Raw genomic sequence first — 18,797 nt, 5'->3', positions numbered from 1 at the left:
AACAAAACAACAATGAACTTTATTGCTTACAAAATATCAAGTAGAGATTAAAAATTACGATTGAAATTATATTTTTATAATTTTTTTATCTATAGTTTCTGGAATTATTAAGATACAGCACATGTATTACGGTACCTTAATATTTAAGTCAAGACTATTAGAGATAAGAATTTAAGTTTCGCTGATAATATATTGCTAATAAAATCAGCTACTGGTTCCTTATAAATTGATTGCCATCAACCAACGGTAATATCTGAGCCAACTGATTCATTCTTCAGATATATATTCGCAGGTTTAAAATCATCTGTTCCTCCAATTTAAATCTGATTAAAAGTCTAGATGAAAATTTGGATTATTTATATTGAAGTATTTGAGCCACAAGTAAAAAATTAATTGAAAGCAGTAATAATTTAAACCCTTCGCTTAGTATCAATGAGTTTTTACTCTTGTTAAATGCATTCCCAGTAGTCAGCTGATTGAATATATGCTATAAGTTTAAATACCAACCTCTTCTTGCGTCCGTATGAGATGATCGACTTCAAATCTCCCAAATCTTCTGAGCGTCCGCATTGAACTGGTTCGCAGCTTGGCATGCATGGTGTAACAACGGCTCTGAACTGCACAATCTCGGACGAGGGGAATTTGAACGCGTCGAAGTTCGATAGGAGCATCTGCAGAAAGATTGCATAGTTATTATTAAATTTCATGCCAATTAGACACGGTGATTGATCGAGGGACGCTCACCTTTCCGGTGTTTGCCGATTTTAAAATAGGGCCCATGATGAAATCGTCTGTGGGGCAGCCGTCTGAGTCGATCAATGTGATTTCGTTGGAGTCTACTCCGTCCATGGCAACCAATTGACGCACGAAGAACTCGAATGGGGAATTTTCGTCCAAGATCTCGAACTTGAGCGCCTGCAAAACACGAAGAGATTATAATAATTGAGATCGCACGAATTAAGGCGAATCGTGTCGTTTGTATTAAATTGTTTTTTAATAACTGGTGACCTTAATTCGAGTTTGATGACGTCACGATCGGTGCTTACCAAGGGGTCTCCGACTTCAGCTGAAAGTACGGCGTCGTTTCCTTCTCTGTCTGTGATCTTCATTGCCACGTTCGGTGAGTCGACGAATACTTCTTCAGATAGAGCAGTTTGAATGTCGCCGTGGATTCCTAAGTCTACTTCGCTGGTTACGGTCTTGTTGCTGAGGTCATAGAGGCAGGTCAGGGCGAAGCCGAGATCGGACGAAGTGACGATTGTATCGTGATGTTGGATGATCACGTCGATAAGGTACCTATATAAAACAGAACGAGAGACGTTTATTGAGTCGTTACGCTAACTATGAAGACATTAAGTGTTAGTGGATAGCGAGGCTACCTTCCGAGTTCATTTTTCTTAACATTGCACTCAATGTTGTTATAGTCAAGATGCAGTTCAAAATCAAGACTTTGCTTAACGTCGATCATGCAAGAGTTGGGACTTCCTTTGGCGTATATCTTTCCGTCGAACAATTTAGTGGTTTGCACTCTAACGACCATATCGCCTGAGCGACAATCAGCAGATTTGTTATAGCAAGATGAGAGCTCATAAGTGGCTGCTTCTGGCACATACAAGTAAGGATCCTGGAAAAATATTGACATCAATACAATTCTCTAAGATGTGAAACACACAAATTGAGATGATATATTACTTGAATATCGACTAAAGTGGCTCTGGAATGATGAGACAATCTGCAAACATTTTCTCCAGTATCTCCATGATCATAAGAGTGGCATCTATAATATAAATACATGTTAATAATCTCATATTTAATTGATGTAAGCATTTAAACACATACCTGAATGGTGAATTAAGACAAAGCTCTCTGCATTCATCGACAGTTTCAACATCTTGATATACGGAATCTACAGTTTTCAAAATTCTTCCGCTCATCTTCTTGAATTGACAGTATGTTGTTGGCTCAATCACGCAGTTGTTCTCCAAATAATCAGTATCTAATTATGTTTTAAATCGTTAATATATATATCATGTTGCTTGTTAATTTATGTTTTTTTTTTATTTTGAATACCTTCATGAGCTTCGAATACTTCAAATCCAGCTAAAGTGATACGGTCCATGTCGGTCAAGTCGCATTCTCCGGTTTTGTTATTGTAGTTGGCCGATCTGTGAACAATGAATCGACTATTAATCACAATCATAGAGTATTATTTATTTAAAAAATATGATTAACTATCTTTTAAAACGTTCTATTCATAGATTATGGTGTTAATATTTCATATTGTATAGGAATGCTTGTGTGCCAGTTTTAATTTAAACCATGTTGAGGTAATAATCAAATTAAATTAGAGCGTCTTCTGATTGATGTCTTCTAATGATTATTTTAAATTGCGTCTCGAGACTCAGCTCTATAATTCCGCTGTAATTGTATTCGTGATGTGGTCTATAATTTTCATCGAGCTGCAAATTGATTGCGGATTACCGCAAACGCGCAAAAGTGTCTTCTCCGCTCAGTAATCCTATCGATATGTACCACCAAAATGTCTAGGGCAACTTTCGGCTTTATGTTTGAATCGAAAAAATTAAAACGAATGCAATTTAGGACGCCGAAGAGAGCATTCGCTCGTGGGAAGACGGTTTGGTTTCGGCGTCCGGTGTACTGACCGTTCCGCTCTGTGTGCCCAACCACACGACCGCAGAATCGCATTATTTGTATTCATTCTATGCATTATTTGCGTGCATCTCGGATCGATTACTTTTTTGTGGCTTTACGCCTGTCGCCTGTCATCATCCTTAGCGCCTCAAAAAGAACAAACAAAAAAAAAGTTGGCAACTCACTCAAGAGTTAATTGAGATGGATGATATTGTAGTAGCGCGAAATTATTGCCATGGTCAGGATGTAACAGAAATGCAAACATAAAATACATTCCAATAGTATATCAAGTGACTAAATGGCATATTATTAAGTACCTGTTACCAATAAGAATGTTACATAATAATTGTAAGCACTGTATATACTATTAGCAATTATTCACTTGAATCACTTTCTCGTTGACCAACAACTTCGATTTAAACCTACACGTTTTACTGTCGGCAATCTTTTGACGTTTACAAAAGATGTGATAAAATCTTTCGAAATTGATACTTGAATAGATATAATGTACAGAATAATACGTTTATCACAATCATGTCTATTATCATGTCACAAGGACACAATGATCACAAAGTTTGCTCACAAGAATTGGTTGTATTATAAGATATGGATCGTACCATATGAAATAAAATTAATCTATGATAATAATATGAAATATTTTTTAAAAATATTTTAATAAAAAACAGAGAGCTTGAATGTATTTATTTATTTAAATACATGTAAAGTGCATAACAGTTCCAATAAAAAACAATAACAGCATGATAGACGAATGATGTAAGTCGCTGACTATTGACCTGAAAGACCTGTGTTCGAATCCTATATGGACCGTATCATGTTTATTCTGTCTAGAAAATATGCATGAGTGATTTTTATATAAATATATTTTTGAACATTTTCATAGATTAGATTCACTTCGATTTTCCTGATCTCATGAATGAGTATCGTCATGATTAAGTATATTCATGCCTAGTCATATATAAGGTATTAAAAATATCTATATATGTTTTTAACAAAAAAAAAATATATACTTATATCTATAAAATAATTCATTACAAGAAACAATTAGATTGAATTTAATACAATAATGGCTAGACCACAATGCGTCTGTAAACTGTGATTAACTGGATGAAAACAGAGCAATACGATTCGACAGATAGCTGTGCTTATTGAGGAGTTGTCCAATATTCCTGTTCTTTTACTCATCTATTTTTATTTTTCTTTCGCATAAATTGTTACAGGTTTTTAATTTTTTCCCTTAAATTATAACCAGAAACGTTTTGTTATATATCTTTATTTTTTAATCAAATTGCAGCTAATAACTAATTGTGAGCATGAAAATAGTTATAAACCAGTAACATCTATATTATACATAATAAGTCTGTAAATTTATTTTTATTATTGAAATAAATTAATTAAAAAAAAGCACGGAACTCAGGCGTTTATAATCTGTGTTACATCAAATTTCTAGATTGAGTTTATTTTTTAGCAGCAGCTAAAAACGTGCTTTTAAATGTATACACGTCGATGCGACTCGAGGGAATCATGTTAGAGCAATAAAAATGCATAAGTTTTTTTTAATGTTTCAATAAAAATTAGTCTGATACATTATTTGGCAACTATAATAGAAAAACATGCTAATTATACAAGGCACAAAGTGCCCTCGAGCTCCTCAATTTATCACAAAACAAACCTTTCAAGCTTTATTGCATATGTTTTATATGTGCTGATAGAACCTCTAGTTCTTACTTTGTGCTATGAAACACCTTATCTGTGTTATAATTAAATTGTTTTAAAAAATGTTAAGGAATGACATTTTTGATGCTAAATAATTTATTAAATCAAAATGCAGTTTCTTACAACCCTAAATAGGACACTTTAAAGTCATCAGCGAAAAATAAAAATTATAATAACAAATAATTTAATAATATCATCAATAAGCAACAAAAAATAATTTTTTACCTAGATTAGAACTTTGAGGAATTTCGGACGTGATAATTTATTTAAGCGACTTGTGTTGCCTAAATTTAACATATTAAGATTTGAAAGTTATGATTCAAAAAATAAATCAATTGTAGAAAAACCCAAAACTTTTTTTTAATAAAGCAAGATAAGCTTTATCAAAAGCCTTTGCAAAATCAGTGTAGATGACATTACTTGAATTTCGTCACATATTTGGAAAAACAGAGCAGATTCATTGCTACTGATCCGATACACAAAAACCATGCTTTTGATTAATGAAGCATAATTTTGAAGTATGATTTCGAATACTTTGACTTGTACTGATAAAATCAAAATATATTTCCATACATCGTGGAAAGTATTTGTTTTAAAAACAGAAAAAACAGCCGATGTATAATAATGTCTTGTATTTTTCAAGCATACCAGCTGAATGAAATCAGGACCTGCCGGTTTTTTCGCCATTTATCAGAAGGCGATCCACTAAAATATGTAATTATCAAATGAGCTTAAGATTATTCGGAATCAGTTCTTGTGCTTGAAAACATTTCAATGACTCTTAAATTATCTTGTAAGGATTGCAGCATTGATTAAGTCAGTGAAGCAATATTATTTCTGACATGTGCATTTATGGATGTTATCCATACAGACAGAGCATTTACGACTGTCTTGCGCTTTTCCGTATAACGTCTAGTATATATCACATTTATTAGTATGTGCATTAGAGTGTATCATGCCAGTTATTAACTGCAACTGGTTTGCTGATGCTAATTGCCGCTGCGTAAAAGGATCTGTATCGCTGAAAAATGTGCGCTCATCTGTTAATGGCAAATACAGGGCAAGAACACATCGTTCAGGCAAGCCATTAGCATTTTCACGTTGATGGCTCAATTTAAGCTTAATCTAATAGATCCTAGCGGCGTCGCATTGCGCAACTAAGTAAGACGTTTCACGTCCGCGTGCTTCAGGATTAAAGCAGTCGATGTACCAGTTTAAGATTGGTGTACGAAGGGCCCGCCGATGGTCCCCGGAGATGCCGCGGCTATTTATTACCAAGCCCTAACCACGGCGTGGGCTTTTATATGGATTAATAATGCAAATATCCGACCGACGGTGGTGTTTCGACGATAGTTACCGAGCCATTAGCGATTCGATACGTCTGTGCCCGAGGAAAAGTACGATGATTGGAGCTCAGTGGTTAAATTTGTGTCCGAGACACTTTCGCTGTCGCTGTCGACTGGAAACAAGCACAGGGTCAGATCGGTGATTTAAGATTAGTTCGGGAGATTCGCAGGCGAATGGACTCAAAGGAAAATTGGCTCATCATAAAAATATTTTAAGCCCGCCTTCTTGATATTTTTATATTCTATCAAAAATTATTTGAAGAGGGTCAAAAAAGTGTGAAAAAATATGTTCTCGTTTCGAGGTAAGAGTAGTGATAAGAAATTCCAACACATGCAGATCGAGCATGCGTTTGTGTGCCATCTTTCTGCACAATGCGCATAATGGACCATTATTTTAAACACAAACAAAAGGTCATAGTTGATGGCGGGGCCGCGGCCGTGTTTGCGATCGTGACCAGTTGCGGCCCGCGGCCCTTTGGCCGGCCGTCGAAAGATGTCATTTGCCGATGGGCCGCAAACCGCCCTTTTTCTCGACACACCCTAGGGTCACTAGCTCCATTGTGCTACACTCCCCGTCCCGCTCCAACACCTGCACTCGCATTAATTAATTACACACCTCCGAGTAAAACTGTAAATAGACGCACATAATTCCGAGCGTAGTGAAACGTCATTACTATACCGTAACGCCAAACCACGCAGGAAGTTAAGCCAAGTCAACGCTCCTAAAAACTATTCCAGAAATATTTTAATGAGTTTATTACACTATATATCCGCGAGTAGCTCGTTAAAATTCGTTTAGAATTCACAAGGTGGACCGAGAGTAACGAAGGGATTTGTGGTGCTTTTTTGCTGTACAAATTAGTCATGCTTCTTGGCTAGACACTTGAATCACTTTTGTAAAATTTCATTACATCAAAACTGCCTATAGATTACACCATATAAAGGAGGTAATTGCTTTTCAAAAAAATTATTTTTAAATAGAATTGATTGTCCTTATAATAATATCGATGAAATATAGACATCCTTTGTGTAAAGAATAATGCGTACACTTACTACTTAATATTTTGTTTAATTCTATATTAATTTTATATTTGAGTTTGACTGTGAGCTTAAGTAAAAGTCTGAACACATCAGGAATTCTGTTTTTTTTTGTTGTTGTAAATAATGTCATTAGGTTTAAAGCTATCCATAAAACATCCGATAATTAATGTGCACAATTTTTCATTCTTCGCACAAATGATAAATTACAATCAACTTTTGACATACCCTATATATCGCATATCTATCTCATCAAACCGCGTCATCTTGAGTCTGACCGCATACCTCTTCGCTTTTATTCCATTTCGGTAGGAAACTGCCTATAAAGCAGGTTATTTTGCTTGCGACAAGTCTACGGCAACAATGTATCCGTCAACTTGAAACCGCACACGGCTTAGGACATTAAATAGCTGTTCGTGATGTTGGAATAGAGTCTTCAACCCTCGCATGCCGAGTATCGGTTGTCAGTGGTGTCTCGTTGGCCAGCTATTGTAAACACTAGTAGCAAAAGGCCCTGACACCCGTAAATAGTCCCTCCGGCTCTTGGATGTTCATTGATATTGTCTACTACTACCTTTGTGTTTGATCGACGTGCATGCAATTACCGGTGTGTCGTTATCGGGATGAAATTCCACTCCAAGGGATCGTCATATAGTCAAACTTGCCTTGTTTCTCACACCGTTCAAGATAATTGGGATGCTGCGAAGTTAATAATGCTCCCAATTATCCGTCGCAGTCCGCGAGCTTCAAGCTATGGGAAAGCTTGGACCATCCGTATGAATGCACTCACATACAAGCAGTTGCTTTCAACCTTTCTCATATATTTTATTCATTGTTCACAACGTGCTATTGAAAATTGTTATCATTACGAATACCGGCTATTAAAGCTTTCTAAGAGAATTAATGGTTTATTTGTGTAGGCACTTTGCACAGTATATGCCCCAATCAGTGTGCAATTGAGTGTAAGATGTTTATACCAGGATGTAGTAAATCGCATCTAAATAGCGCTTAATTGATCTGGTTCATCAAGATTTTACTTTTAAATATATAGAAATATTATATTTTTTTATTGATACACTTTTTTTAAATTAGCTCTCCTACGAACTTTGTAGAGGTGAATTATATTATTTTAATAACTTTTTATTTTGAAACATCATAATGCATAAATATGATAGTAATATAATATAAAAAATAAAAATCTAGTGTCTATTAAAGAATAATATTTATCATGGTATTATATGGAGTAAACTTGGACCACAGAAACAAAATTAAGTTCTTGCATTGAATTTTATATACTAATGCAATATTATTTCTTGACTTTCGCTGACACACTATAACATCCATTTCATAAGTTTGTACGAACTTCAAATTCCAGACAGGAGCGGCCGCTTCTCTCTTCGCATAACTTGGTCCAACTCGAATTCTGCACTGATAACACGGCTTAATTTTATTGATTTTAACTGAAAACTAGTTTACAGCTCAGCATGTCGATACTCAATCTCAGGCTTGGAAAATGCTTAGGTAAACCCACGCTATCCTCGATAATCTCATAATTAGCCGTGTCCGTCGTTTCATTAAGTTTACTCGCGTTTAATAGCAGGTTGCGGCATCACCCCCGCAGACTGGTGCTAATGTAATTTATCGTATTGTAACGTTTTCCAATTGCCGTGTAACCGCGACGGCATCGCTTTCGATTTATGGTCCCTGCGTCGATCGCTTGATCCCAACTCGGCATAACGAGGTCCGAGAGCTTTTATTAAATTGTAAACTGCACCCATGCACCCAAGGTTCATGCGCAGGATGTGCTCGGTGCCTCCTCCCCATTAACGTCGATAATGCCGTTTTATTACGTGGAAATTGTTCTGTGATACTTATTACACGGGTATTTGCCTTGTGTTTTATGGTTTTATTCCAGAGTTATGGCGAAGGGGCCGCAGAGAAACGAAAGTGATTTATTTCTGCTGTGCTTGGTGCTCATTTTTTTGCCGTTGTTGTTTTTGCGCCGCGTCGTCGTTGCCGTTCTCGGCTGCTACTTTTACTTGCCGGTGCATGAGAAAAATTGAAATCTTCAGGAAACCATCTGCGGAGAGGAGCGCTGCTTTCCAGCTTCGATATTTGCACAGAACGTCGTGGGACGGAAAGTGTACCCGCGGCGGTAATAATTCAGCGATCGACAACATTTTGCGCTCGCTAATGGTGTTCGTTCATGTGTTATTATTGTAAAGTTTTCATGACTTAATGTAGGCGGATAAGATCATTAGCGTACCCTATAAAATAATAATTATCTATGTTCCTATAATAAATAAATAAAGGTGATGCTACCTAAGTCAAGTTTATTACCTGAGCAACATAAAAATCTATATGGATACCATATTTTATATCTTTTGAAATTTCAGTACATAGTATGAAATATATTTTCTTAGAGTTCAACTAAATTGTACAAAAAAAGTCGAATTTATTTATTAATTATTTTTATATTGGGAATAATTTATTATCTGTTTTTAAAAAGTACAACATTAATCGAGCAGCGCATACAAATATTGAATTAATTTTTTTTGCTAAAATATTAATTTTTTTTACTTATATACGCCTAATTTATTTTTTAATAAAAAAACGTGATATTTTTTAGTCTAAAAAATTACGTTTCTATAAAGATAGCTTCGATTTCTTGCACCGCTAAAAGGTAATCTATATTTCTGGTTCAGATGATGTTTATAAATCGTTCATTGAAGATGTGCAACATGTTTTATAATAAGGGCTTATATTTTTTTAATTTAAATGGTTGACCATATGTCAATCCCTGTGGCGCTTAGCGTAGCTTTAACGCATATAGTGCCGGTTTAGCATAACTTCCTGTCTTCTATTGCCCAAAAACGGTCATCACCCACCACGAGGTCCAACAAATGTTGAGCGCCCGCGCCCCCACAATTTCCTAAGGTCCCGCGGTGTGTTTTTATCGCGGGCCAAGCCATCGCGCCGGCCCGGGCGAAGGCTCTCCTACGCCTTTGTGGCGCTTTGTCTCTAATTTCTATCTAAATAGGAAACGGGCGAGCCAATCTGCGGACACAATCGTTTGTCAAGTCGTGACTGCTGATCTTCGCGACGTAGCTGCCTCACGATGAGGTGAGGAGGAGCCGAGCCCCCGCGGACACAGATGTCGCCTTATAGATGTCGAATTCGTCATAAATATACTTGAAACAATGTGACACAGATTAAAAATCAAAATGTACACTTCTGGGTGGTATTTTTTTTTTAGATGTTTTATCAAAATCATTTCTCACAAAATTATTTGAAAGTTCAATAAAAAATGGCATAGTAAATTTTGTCTCTTAAATAAAACTAATATGCTATAAAAAGCTATTAAAAATATCACAAGGATTCGATCTATGATTTATTTAATCGAAACATGGAACCATGTGGTGACAAAGATTCACATAAATGATGAAATAAAATCTAAATCGAAAAATTCTGCCCAAAAATATGTTTCAATAAAATTTAATGGACGACATTTACTGTTGAAAAACGAAAATATCTTAATGTATCCTTCGATGTTTGTGCGAGATAATATGTGGTTTAGTACAAGTCAATTCTTTTCATAATTAGCGACTCTCTTTATTACTTGTTTAATATATTATTTGAGGCAATGTGTATTAGGAATATCTTGAAGCATAAAGATCAATTGCTAGGAACATATTTCCGCCTTTTGAAATGTCAGTCAGAATCGTTGCAGTCAATTCCTTTCATGATTAGCGACTTTACTATTTTTTTTATTAGTTAAAGCAATTAAAAATCTATTGAAGTAAAAAGGTTAATTAGATTATGAGAATAAACACATTTTTGGATTTAATATGCCAATCAGGATCGTTTCAATTTTTTTTAATAATTTGCGACTGTCTTTGTTACTTATTTATTTTCTGTATTAATGCAATGTGAATTATAAATAACTTGAAGCAAAAATATGAATCGCTTTTAATTAAATAGATTCTAAAAATAAACACACGCTTTTTGATATGCCAGTCAGTGTGGTTGCCTCGAAATTGAAGACCTTATATAAAAAAGTGCCAATCTCCACTTTGTTTGAAATTTACTAATTATGGAAATGGATAGTGCTTTGCATTCACAACAAGCTCCATTTAGATAAATTTTTTTCGTAAAACCACCATTTTTATAAATAAATAATGGCAAAAATATCACTGCTTTTAGAAAAAACAACCAATTTTAAAATATTTTGCATGAAGAACTACCAATGTCCTGTGTTTTTATTTGTGACTCTTCACATTTAACTGACATGTATAAATTTAAATCTTAGAATGATAATTTACGCATGTCTTCTTTATTAACATGTAAAATAAACAATAACATATATTTCGTGTAAATATAAATAATTATATATAAAAAGTTTGATATTCCTTGTTTTCATTAAAATGTTCACAGACACAAGAGTGAAATTAAGAATAAAATGAAATATGATGATTTATGTATAGTTTTATAAACTGTTGACTTAGCGACCCTTTTTTACCCGGGAGGATTGAGCAGCTCATATTACAAAAACGCCGCAAAAATACAAGAGCAAACGCATAATGTACATATAGCATGAATCTCAAGTTAAACCTAGTCAAAATGATGTGTCGAAGGAGTGAAAAGCTGTATAATAATTTGATTTTGGTACATTATCATTCATGCTTTAAAAAATAATTGCTTAATACATTTTTTACAATTAGAGGTCATTCATTTTTTACCAAATGAACGGACTCTCGTGTATTAACTCTTACATATAGTGTTCTAGCTGTTTTAGCAAAAAATTGAGACAAAAGTATTTTGAAAACGAGAATTCTTAAATTCTAAAAAAACAAATCCTTAAATATTTTTATTCTATGAAAATACCCTAAAACCATATTTTGAAACTTTAATGTGTAAATATTTCAAACTTTAGCAGATTCGGATGTAAAAAATTTATAATTTTTTTCGGTGTAAAGATCGATTTAAAATTATAAAAATATTGACCTTCTCACTACAATAAACTTTTGCGAGCATATAATGGATATATTGCTGCTAAAAAACTGATTATTTAGCTTAAAAAATACCTTCAAGGTCATGTTAATTAGGGTTTTTATGAAAATATATCATCATACAATAATTTTTTAATGACTTATAATTTGATAGTTTTTTTTGTACTATTTTACATATAGTTTTTAGTATTATTAATTTATGCATGCATGTATATTATCAATAATTTTATGCTTAAGCAATAAATATGGGCAAATTGTAAATAAGTATATTAAAAAAAAGTTTAATCGGAAAAACAGCCACTGTAAAAAATGTCCAAAAAACAAAGTTGTTTTTTTTTTCTGTGTGTATAGTTTCATTTCTAATATTAATTTTATATGATTCAATAATTAATGCTAATATTTAAAACGTATTAAATAAAATATTTCCTTGTAATCAAAGAAGAAAAGTATTTTTTACTCTCTCCTGTTAAAAATGATTTTTGTGACAATGGTTGTTCCTCAAATCCATCTGCATTTTACAGATTTACTATATTTAATTATTTTAGCTCAATAGCCTTGAGTGAGTTTAATTCGTAATATATTAAACGTATGTACATACGTGTGTTTTGAAAGCCCTTTATTATTATTTAATAAATCAATATTTAAGTACACTTTAAGCATTATTTTCTACGGTCAGTATTTCACTGAAGCTGATATGTCTTCATAAAACTGACTCTGGAGATCTGCAATAACATTTCTACCGTCCATTATCCTGCTGCAAAATTTATGTATTGCACAATCTAACTGCCTGTTGTCTGTTCTGTGATTCAGTTTTTATTTATTTATATTATTGGTAACCCATACAGGGTCGCAGCGCGCACACTGTCCGGTGCGAAATTGATAGCCCTATATGATTTACGAGCCCGCTGACCATGTTTGCATTAGGAATTCCGATTTCATGGCGCATATTTCAACATTCGCATATATCATGTCGTCGGAAAAGGGACCAGTCTTTGCCGGTGTGCTGCGAAGAGCCAGTATTGTCCGAGCACGTAGCTACTGCTGTCGCATTCCGATCATATTCTAAGAACACATTTTCATTTTGAAGTTTTTTTGCCCATTTTTACTTTGAATAGACCTTGGCGGAAGGCCTTGCCACAAAAAAACGCCACCGTTATGATCTGGCAATTTTTGCTGTTGCTCTTTTTTGCAATTTTGTCTGATTGGATTGTGGTTTGATGATTTTTATGGCGTCCACAGCGGTTGACTTTGCTATCCTTTCTGTGTGGAAATCATTTTTTATCTCCCGCGATATGCATAAAATTTATATAGAGAAAGAGGCATTATGATAATCTGAAAAACCCTATAGAAGAATAAACAGTATCTATGATTCGATGCCATACAAAACTACTGCCAAATAACAATATAACTTCTTCATTATAAGTATTCATTGACTATCAATTTTCACAACAATATTGCTTAGTTTTGCGAATAATATTTAATAGTATTTGTAGATAAAAAGTTTATCATGTATTGCTAGTTCAGAGCCATTAAATACTTTTTGTATGAATTAGAAAGAAAAATTTTATTTTTAAATATTAAACATCAATTGAAATTATTTATTTTTATATGTATACAGTAAATATGTGTTTCCAGTAAAATTATATTTTTACTGGCGTTTCAGTGAAATCATATTTTATTAGCAATGCTCACTGTGATTTATTCTTTGCTGCATTAAGCTTCAATCCGATGATTAAATTGTCATTCGTGTTTGATTAAACATATTTCAATCTTAACCCTTTTATGGACAGCAGTGCATTTGATACGTCAGATTTTCGCAAAATCTATTGGTGCATTGTCGATCGCTGGTTTTTCCCTTAGTCGGGATTTGTTGAAAGAAGAGCGTCCGCAATCAATATGTATTTATGTGTGTGCCGTCGGCATTGTTAGCTGAAATGCATTCATTATCATAAGAAACAATCGGACAATTATTTCGACACACAGACACACAAGAGGAGCTTTTCATATCTGCGGTGAGGCTTTTTACCTCAGAGACCGCACCCGGTGCGTTCTCGGTGTGATTTAACTCGCCCACTGTGCACGTAGCTATAATGAGATTATAAAGCACGCGCGCACGCAGGATGCATTATAGTACGTAGCTCTAGGGATACTCAATAAGCAATGGGAATTTTCCTTTGTTTTTTCTCATAATTGTACAGAAATTACCATTATATGCCTTTTGGGATCAATGTGAATCGCGAAACACTACTAACGCCCGTGCAACGTTAGGCATTCCAATAGTACATGGTACGTGATGTGAAGTAGGATTCTCAATTATCCGCACTTTTCAACTATTGAATATAAAATTTCGGAAAATTCGAACTTTTGACGTGGATTTTTGACTTCTGAGAAATGATATTTTTTATTGCGCTCTCCTATTGATCGAAATTTAAATGTTCTTTATTTAATTCTTACTCGTTTAAATGTTTATATGTGCAGTACACTAACTGTACATATGCATATAAATTGGTTCAGGAACATCCCTATTCTAGTTAAACAATTTACTAATATGAGGAAGAACAAGATAAATATACGTTTCATATGGAATACTGTTAATTACGTAATTATTATACCCACATGCAAAGATCTGTTTTAAAAATCATGCTGCTTATCGTACATCCCTCAGTATGAACACAGATATCCAAAGAACTACAGGGGTATAATTAGACGTGTTTGCGTATAAAATAATCTTACCTGCAAACGAAGTTGTTTTCACCGAGGCACAAGTCCAAGCACATTTGTCTGGAAGTTACAGTGATGGTCTTCTTAGTAGGTGCCTTGAGACGGTGGCCCTGGACTCTGTCGAAGCACCAAGCTCTCTCGCAAGGTTTCACTCCCAAGCAAGTCTTTTGCGCGTAGATTGTAAAGACTGGGAACTGAGATTTAGTAAGAGCGCCTGAAATAAAATAAAATAAAATGATCAGTAGAATTCTTGATTAGATAAGCTAACAATCTGTATAACCATCTCATCTTCTGCCTACACTTTTTAATCTCTTATCTCGAAAAGAAAATCGCACGAGCCGGAGGAAGAGGAGCGTTCAGGAAGTCTTTCATTTATCGAAGCGTGGTGGTGAGATTTTTTTAACCATGCCGACTATGCATTTTTGTGTAATTGCAGTGGAACGACTAGCCATTATCAGTTTGGACGGTTCGCTAGGCTGGTCTATGTGCCATTAATTGGTGTGTAGCTGCATTAGCCGAGCGCTTAATTAATGGGTTCTCTGAATTGCAGATGAACAAGGGATAAGTTCTTCAACCTTATTGAATTATTCATTAGGAAGACTATCTGTAGTGGCTTCGTCTAGATAGAGATTTTAACTAATTCGCATGTTCTGTGTATAGTGTAGCCAGGACGTTGACTATAAATATTATTGATTAATTTCGCCAGTTTCCGACTCAATATTTTCTTCCCATGTGGTCCATCAATTTCTCCTCGGCCGCATTTGGTACAACATCGAACGTTGCCTGTTGCCTGACATGCGGTCGCTCCCCCTCGAAGATGATAATGTACACATGAAAGCCAGTCCGCGGACAGTTGAGCTGGTCTTCCGTACGTTTCCAGATACGGAAGTGGCCTCGGGTTGCCACGCTAATAAATGCAAATGCCCACCGGAGCGAGCATATTGCACGCTTTAATTGAATATTATGCCTTATTTATGCTAAACTGGATGCTGGCCCGTGACTCACTGCTGGGGTTCATTTTTTTTTGCAATTCCGGCGCCTAGACTGGGATATACTATAACGGTCCAGGCATGCGATGCCAGACCGGAATAATTGTATAGTATCATATCGATATCCTTGCACGTTTAAAAGCTATAAAGGATTACCCTCTAATATCACATTTTGACTGTGAAATTCAAGTATGTTTGAAGACACTCTAAATGTACATACATACTTTTTTTCAAATGGATATGAAAATAGATACTGTATTTCTTTTTAAAAGACTACATAATATGCCAATAATCTGACCCTATATAACCACCCAGTTAGGTGGCACTATTTTAATATAAAATGAGATATTATTTTTGTATAACTTATTTAACATTAAAATATTTGGCTTTGTCAATAATAATAATATATATTTAATTTTATATGTATTTAAAAAAATCACGGTATTTTATGATATTATTTTAGATATAAAAATTTAAATAACAAGTATTATTTTAAAGATGTTTTTATTTAAAGGTGAAGTGATCCAATTTTCACGATCATCTCAAGTGTCTTAAAGTTTTTCTAGACCATAAATAATTTAAATACATATGCAATGTAAATAACATAAAACCACTATACTTTTTAATATTTAAAAAATATATTTGCTAATTATATGAGCACTCGTGATTCTTTAAAATGTTATTCTGTACTAAAATACTTTATAAAGATTAACTTAAATTAGTAGGTTCTTAAATATTTTAGTAGCCTTTGATATATATGATTATATCTTTTATTTTTACAATATTAACAAATTATTAAAATATTAGAATGTAAAAGTACATATATATGTATATATAAAATAGTATTAATATATTATCTATGATCAGTACATATTAATGTACATCACCTCTAATAATTTATATTAATTCTAAATTACATTACTATGATTTCAGTCTGCTTTTAGATACTTATAATATTAATCAAAATTAATTTAACAACTAAATATACGAGTTGTGTATCTTTATTTCTAGATTTGCAAAATACATTATGTAATTTGATGGTAGTGTATTTAAAACAGCTGATTTTAGTATATATATATATATATATATATATATATATATATATATATATATATATATATATATATATATATATATTTAAAGGTCTTACGTTCTAACATTTTTTTTATATGAAAAGTATTCTTTATAAAATAAAATAATTCGATAGTAGCAACGGTTTTTTATAAATAATTATATTAGAAGCAGTTCATTAGGGAGCTTTTTATTCATATTAAATTCGTCTACCATTATGCAGAAGAAAAATATTTTATTTTAAGCCATAAATTTGCATTTTCATATATTGATGTGTCAGAGTATATCGTAATTTATAAAATCCACATAATTATCATTGAAAGCTTTTCTTTTTATTTTACTTATTAACAGAAAATTGTTATAGAAACATTAAGGACGCGTTATGGTAATGTCCAGAAAAACGCATGTTCTATATTTGCTTTTGATAATAATTCGATCGATAATAGTGATTATTATAATTATAATTCTGATCGATCATCACAGATTAGAATTACCTAGATTTTCCAAATCTCACGAATGAGTATCGTGATGATTAATTAATTAAAAAAATCATTCAGGGGCTAAACCTGCATCGAAAAAAAAAATTAAAAAAAATAGTTTGTTGCTTTAAAACAAGTTCTATCCATAAAAACTTTTATGAAAGTTGTGATTTTTTTTAAATATGTTAAATAAAATATGTTTCTTCTTTTCAAAATGGTGGCACATTTAAAAACTTAAAAATTCATAACTTTGCTGGTTAGAATTTTGCCTTAAAGTGTACTTATCTGGTTTTGAAAATTCACTAATAATGAGCTAAAACAGCTCATAAGAAATATCTTATATGTATTATAAAAAAACAGATTAAACTCTGCTGCGAGCTAAAAGTCATAGAGGACATAAATTTATTGATATTTTATTTTCAATATAAATCTGACGAGCATAACTTGACATGTTTTTTCAAAGCGTCATAATGACCATTTTACAATCAAAAGTTATACTATTATATATTTAGAAATAATAGATAAACTCTTAATTGCTTGTGTTTAGCATGCTTATTGAAAAGCAAGAAGAGCGTTTTGAAGCGCTGAGGTCCCAGCCGCGACGGGAGAGAATAAAGGACGAGATCGCGACTCTATGGCATTATAAAGCTTCCAAATAAATGCTTTGAGCATTGACGGATTGTCGATATCGCCCCATAGCAACTTAATAATGATTTAATAAATATATGCTACCCTGAAAATTAAATTAATTTTATCCAAACTCTCCTATTAAAAAGGCACTAGGATACAAAGTCTTCCATCGAACGTCACTTCATAGACATAGCACCATAACCTAAACTTTCGCGGCAGATAGATCTGAAAAATGGGTTGACTTGACACTTAGCTACAATGAAAGGTGATCGATTATCGATCTATCACCTCCACAGAGACGCCAATTTTTTTTTTTGTAAAGAGAGTGAATTTGTATTTGTGCAAAGATCAGATCATTGGCATATAATAAATTTTACGAATTGCATGTATGTCGTTGATGAAGAAAAAAAGAGCAGAGTATCCAGATTGAACCCCTGTGTCATTAAATATTTACATTCTAACTATAACAATTTAACAAGGCTGCTCGATAAATTAAAGTTAACTTTTCACGAATTAGCTTATGACAAACGTTTTTGAAAATCAATAATTTCAGATGAATATAATAATTTTTTTTTTACTTTTTACGCCCATGCTTCATTGCCCCACCCATTATTTTATACTATCAACATAGCACAAAATAAGATTACATATTATAGCATCAAAACACTCGAGTGTGAAAATATTTTTTTCCTCGCCATCGAGCACGTACACGTACATTTATACGAATTATAGAACCGTTGAGTATAAAAAATCATGCAGATCAGCTCTCGGTGTAAACGCACTCTAATTAAATTGCGGTTCGTCCGGAATGCCAGTTAATAACAACAATCTATAAGGTTAATAACACGTGTTTTCTCACACGAGTCGTATATACAAACGCATAACAACATTACATAACATTTTCACAGCAGTCATCGGCATCTGCGGTCGCTCCGGGAAAAACTCGGATGCTGCGGAAAACCGCAAATCGATCCTGACTCACAGCATAATATTTAAAAAAATGGCACCGATAAACTGGAACATTTTGATAGGACACGCGCCACCGGGAATTTATTACGAAATCCTTAAAACCACCATTAAAATCACAAACGAAGTTTTTTTTATATTAACCTTCGCAATCACTTTTAC

The 18,797-nt window shown here is 33.5% G+C and overlaps 2 protein-coding genes across 4 annotated transcripts in view; one reads left to right on the top strand and one right to left on the bottom strand.

The window, feature by feature from the left end:
• Positions 1-18,797, top strand: part of Atg16 (Autophagy-related 16) — a 266,491-nt gene that overhangs the window by 27,126 nt on the left and 220,568 nt on the right. The gene's annotated exons all lie outside the window — the stretch shown is intronic.
• The window catches only part of neo (ZP and PAN domain-containing protein neyo), a 116,653-nt gene that overhangs the window by 2,623 nt on the left and 95,233 nt on the right, over positions 1-18,797 (bottom strand). The window contains exons 7-14 of the mRNA XM_088188664.1: positions 14,513-14,714; positions 2,071-2,165; positions 1,840-1,996; positions 1,693-1,777; positions 1,380-1,624; positions 1,047-1,296; positions 745-915; positions 508-671 (exon numbers count right to left, since the gene is read on the bottom strand). Coding sequence (XP_088044790.1) covers positions 508-671; positions 745-915; positions 1,047-1,296; positions 1,380-1,624; positions 1,693-1,777; positions 1,840-1,996; positions 2,071-2,165; positions 14,513-14,714 — 1,369 coding nt within the window. The remainder of the gene's footprint in view (positions 1-507; positions 672-744; positions 916-1,046; positions 1,297-1,379; positions 1,625-1,692; positions 1,778-1,839; positions 1,997-2,070; positions 2,166-14,512; positions 14,715-18,797) is intronic.

Source organism: Plectrocnemia conspersa, unplaced genomic scaffold, assembly GCF_051122295.1.
Source record: "Plectrocnemia conspersa isolate PC_06_02 unplaced genomic scaffold, ASM5112229v1 ptg000001l, whole genome shotgun sequence".
Taxonomy (NCBI): domain Eukaryota; kingdom Metazoa; phylum Arthropoda; class Insecta; order Trichoptera; family Polycentropodidae; genus Plectrocnemia; species Plectrocnemia conspersa.
This window is presented reverse-complemented; position numbering and strand designations above follow the sequence as displayed.